Source organism: Triticum aestivum, chromosome 1A (genome assembly GCF_018294505.1).
Source record: "Triticum aestivum cultivar Chinese Spring chromosome 1A, IWGSC CS RefSeq v2.1, whole genome shotgun sequence".
Classification (NCBI taxonomy): Eukaryota; Viridiplantae; Streptophyta; class Magnoliopsida; order Poales; family Poaceae; genus Triticum; species Triticum aestivum.
In genome coordinates this window covers 464,141,210-464,146,041 of record NC_057794.1, presented here as the reverse complement: position 1 = coordinate 464,146,041, position 4,832 = coordinate 464,141,210, and the positions used below count along the sequence as shown (strand labels likewise).

Genomic DNA, 4,832 nt, shown 5'->3' with positions numbered 1-4,832 from the left:
CAAGCCGGGATGAGGAAGACAGCAGCAGCTCAGAGATTGGAACCGGTGACGAGAGAAATAAGAAGTTCTGGTGCGTCTCTCTGAGAGGAGCGACCTTCCTTTTATAGGCGCAAGAGAAGGAGGCGAGAGGCTGTGCCGGGAGCTGAAGGAAACGAGGGAAACAAAACGAACAGACAGCAGCCGAAGGGTGCAGCGTTCGTATTCAATATCCACTACAGCAAAATATTTCCAGCTCCCGAGTGACCTTTCGTATACCTGTAGTGCGTGGCAAAAATTTAGACATCGACGCGGCGCGACAGACGGCGGTGGAGGAGCGCGCGTGGATGTCCCTCTTGTTCTCATGCTCATACAGGTGAGGAAAGAACCCCCCTTATAAGATGGTTCAACTCCCACTAAACTAGCAATGTGGGACTAAACTTTAATAGTATCCCTTGCCTTGCACGAATAGACTAAATGGGCCTCTAGGATTTATTTAGAAATTTCTGAAATAGTTATTGGGCTGTCCCAAAATAGACTAAATTCCAATAAAATCAAGTATTTTGTTGTGCATGAGTTCCAGAATTTGGCAACAATTTCTTGAACATAATAAGGTATTATGTTAAAAAGAATGAGATCATAAGGAGGATCGTCGGAGTAGGCGAATGTTTGGGTTTATGTTTTTGGGTAGGATTGGGCAGAGTGTATATGAGCTGGCTATCCCAAAAATAAGAAGGGAACTTACACAAATGCACATACAAAAAACATTATATTTCTTCTGGTGTTCCGTCGGAAAACGTCATTTTGCTCCCATTTCCTTTTTATGTAAGAAACAATGTGGATACAGATATTCCATTTTTGTCGGTGTTTCACGGGAAAACGTTGTTTGTTTTCATTTCCTTTTATACAAGAAACTTTGCGCTTCACTTACGTTTCATAATTTTTCATTTTTGTTTCCATATTTGTCCTCTTATTCCATATTCAACAGAAAAAAATCCATTTTGTTTTTTATCTCTATCCACTTTACCATAGCTCAGGGTCGCTGCCCTGACATTTAGATCCCATTAAATTCCCTAGGAAATAACTATAAAAAGGTAAGCATTGTTGGGATCGTTCTTTTTCCAACAAACCCACTATTAAAACCCTAGCCGCCGCAACTCTGTTGCTCCCTCACCAACGAGGCCACAGGTCCCCTCCTTCGTTTATCACTCCGGTGGCATGAGGGGGTGGGAACCCCGGATCTCCATTGCAACATTGTAGTTAGATCTTTTAGAATTAGATTTCGGATCCACAACCGTGACACTATCGTGGTGATGGCGGAATTATGCAGATCCAAATAAGATTTTCCTGATTCTTGGCCCACTCGTCGATGATGATCTCGGCGGCGGCACAGAGGACGGCGGGGATAATCCAGTCATTGTTCTTACATAGTAGTGCATTTGGTTGCATCTCCGTGTTATGCATGTGGTCTCAAAGTTGTCTTCCGATGAAGTGGTTGCCGCCGCTTCGCATCTTGGTCCTCCGGCTCCTTCTTTGATCGGCGACATTCAGATAGTTTCAGCGTCGTCGGTGAACTTGTCAGGTTATCTCTCCCTGAATATGTCTGGTTATCTCTCCTTGAATATGTTCTGGTCGGATCTGGGGTGGTCATCCAACCCTCTTCACCGCCTTTTTTTCCACAACGTCTGTTTGTTTTCCAGGCTGTTGTCGCCGACATGTTCTGGCTTTGACTGACGACTCCCTGACCGCTGCATCAACAACGTGTCCTTGGATATGATGATGTAGCAGAGGTTCAAAAACGGCATCGAGCTTCACTCATGACGTGCCCCCGCCGAGTGGAGGGGGAAGATGTCATGGATTTCCACAAGGACCGGTGTGGTAAGATTTTATCTCGTTAAGCAGCAGCGAACAAGCGCCCACCGATACCTAGGCCCGTTCACTGCTCAGCCGCCCGAGTCCACCGAGCCCGCCTCGGTCGCGGCGTCGGCAGCCGAAGCCGAACCGTACCGTCTCCAAACCACCTGCTAGAAATAGCGCCCAAACGCCGTGAGCCACCAACCCCCTTCCCCGTGAGCTCGTGCGCCTCGCAGTCGTCGTGTGGTAGTCGCTTCCCCCGGCTGGACTCCTTCCTCCGTGTCCGTCGCCTTCGCCTCCCCAGATCCGGTCCCTATGGCGAGGAATCCGGGCTGCGCCGTCTACATAGGTGAGATCCCAGCCCTAATCGTGCGGTGCGGCTCTTCCTGCGAGTTTCCCCCAATTTTTTGTGGCCGTCCTGCTGGTTCGGCCTGGGATTGAGGGGGGAATTCGGTGGTAATTCGTTCTGTTTGGTCCGAATAGTCGATGCCTTTGCGGCCGGTGCTCCTAGCGATGTGCCCTAAGCTGTGGTTTTTCGGAATTGCTGTCGCTGCTCCCAAGCAGGTTCAGCCAGATTGCGCGCTGTAGATGTTTTGATTGATGAAGCGGGATTTCGCCCCCCCCCCCCCCCCCCCCCCCCCCCGTTTCGATTTGGCTGGCGTAGATCTACGCTCTATAACCCTAGTTTAGATCGTAGTGTAATTGATTATTAAGCTTGTACAGTCGGTGATTGCCTTATGTGTTGCTGTACCTATCTCCTAGATTCGGAATATGAATTGTTCGCTGTACTATGTTTACTTGTATGTTGGCAGATTAATTCACTTGAACATGCTGATTTCCTTGTGCAACAATCATTTCTTGGTGTTCTGGGCTGTGTGGTGCTTTCAATTGAAAATTTGTAAGCATGCACATAGTGAAAACCAGCATAATCATATGCCTGCAAAACCAAATCTAATAGCAAATTGAGCCTGCTTAGTAAATGCGTTATCCAGGGTCCAGATGTGAATGATAGAGTTGTGAGATTTATGACCATCATGGATTAATGTCACACATTATAGGGCTAGCCATAGAGGGCCTATTTAATTCACTAACTATGGTTCTTGAAAGACATTGTTGTAAGATAGAAATGAACATCTTTTGTATCAGGGTATTTAGGGGTTTTATTTACTGTTAGGCTGTTGCAGATCTCTAGTTCTGCTAGGTGACAGATCTATGTTTTTTAATAGTTGACACTGTTGCAGTACTCTAGTTCTGCTATTTTTCAATGATTGTTCTTGTCCCACTTTGCCCCTCTTTTTTGCATGCCTTAATATATGTTTTTCATTGTTGACACTGTTGCAGTGCTCTAGTTTCACTATTTTTCAATGATTGTTATTGTTCCACTTTGCCTCTCTTTTTTGCATGCCTAAATATAACGAAGCAATCACCAGTACTGTATTAATTCTTCAACTGTGTATTTGTTAAATAGGTAACTTGGATGAAAAGGTCTCGGAGAGGGTTTTGTATGAGATTCTTATTCAGGTAGGTCGTGTAGTAGACTTGCACATACCCCGTGACAAGGAAACTAGTCGACCCAAAGGTTTTGCTTTTGCTGAGTATGAAACAGAGGAGATTGCCCAGTATGCTGTTAGGCTGTTTTCTGGCCTTGTTCGGCTTCACAATAGAACACTTAAATTTGCGGTGCGTTTCCTTTTTCTCCCTGGTTATCTAATTTGTAGTATAGATTGCAGTGTGTTGTTCTTATGGTATAGTGAGTTATATTATCTGTGAATAGTTGATTCTGGCTCCAACCCAATAGCTGAGGTTCTTGCCATTACTAGATTTCAATTTATATATTTTAATATTTATTTACAAAGCAGTAGTAAAAGACACAACCCTGAGATTATGCCCTTTATTTTTGACAGATCTCTGGGCAAGACAAGGCCTCTTCAAATGTCAATGTTCCTGTAACACCTAAAATGAACCCACTACCAAATCCACCTCAACCAATGAGATTTGGTGATACTCCTGTGTCACAACATAGAGTGGTAAATGGTAGGATTGCAGGCTATGGTGTTTCTCCAAATCATTCTTATGATTTCCATTCCCAAGGTGAGAGAGTTTCTTTGGCCATATGAAATATGAGATATTTCATGTGAATTTTGTATTAAATCTGATGATTCCTTTTTTTCTCCAGCATCAAGTGGGGTAGCAAGTAGAGGATTAAGTGATGGTACATATGATTATAGTAGACGTGTATTTGGTTCTGTTCTGAATGATGTTAGCCGTCGAGCTGACAGACAACCAGTTCCATACCCGTCCTACTAGCATACTGAGCTCCAATGAATGAAACATCGGCCAGTGCAGCCATTGTTGTCTCAGCCCTTCCGTAGGGTCATCTGGGTACTTGCCATTACATCCATGTAAATATGGCTTATGGTAGTGAATGTGCGTGTCTGTCTGGTTGTTCTGTTGTTTTCTGCATGGTATGGAGGCCTGTCGCTGATGGTTAGGTTCCATGCCTTATCTTCCTGATAGGATATTGCCTCCACTAATGTTGCTGTAGTACTTTCCCTAGTCATAGGGATGGGGTTACCGTATTCTCAGTTCAAAATATGTGAACTAGTATGTTATTTGTTGTTTGTCATGTGAGTTGGATCTGTATTATGTTGGGACATGAATGGGTAAAAAACCCTACAAATCTGCCATCTATCTTTAAACTTATCTATAATTGCTTGTTGTTGATGACTTGTTTGCTTGAGCAGTATTTGTATGGCAGCCATGTGCATCCATCCTCACTTTGGATCCAGCATTGGCTACCTCTTGCTCTCGAGCAATCGAGCTGTACATTTTCGGTTACTTGCTGCTGAGGTGCAACAACTGTGATTTCCTGGTATGGTTTGCTGTTCTTGTTGGCTGTACGAGGGCAAGTTTTGCTACTTGATTTTTCAACCGGTACCATTTGTAATATTCATTGGTGGTGCATTTGCCGAGTTACAAATGTGTCGGTGACCCGTTTTTAC

General features: G+C 44.4%; 1 protein-coding gene across 1 annotated transcript; it reads left to right on the top strand.

The window, feature by feature from the left end:
- The first annotated feature begins 1,891 nt into the window (after positions 1–1,891).
- LOC123056871 (RNA-binding protein 7) lies at positions 1,892–4,554 on the top strand. The gene is made up of 4 exons (XM_044480115.1): positions 1,892–2,179; positions 3,299–3,510; positions 3,735–3,921; positions 4,007–4,554. Exons 1-4 carry the CDS (start codon positions 2,146–2,148, stop codon positions 4,135–4,137), a joined length of 564 nt encoding a protein of 187 aa, XP_044336050.1. The 5' UTR covers positions 1,892–2,145; the 3' UTR covers positions 4,138–4,554.
- The last annotated feature ends 278 nt before the right edge of the window (positions 4,555–4,832 follow it).

Excerpts from the sequence above, each read along its gene's own strand:
- LOC123056871 (XM_044480115.1), top strand. The coding sequence starts at position 2,146 with ATGGCGAGGAATCCGGGCTGCGCCGTCTACATAG. Across the intron at positions 2,180-3,298 it reads GGGCTGCGCCGTCTACATAG|GTAACTTGGATGAAAAGGTC; the intron begins GTGAGATCCCAG and ends TTTGTTAAATAG. Across the intron at positions 3,922-4,006 it reads TTATGATTTCCATTCCCAAG|CATCAAGTGGGGTAGCAAGT; the intron begins GTGAGAGAGTTT and ends TTTTTTCTCCAG.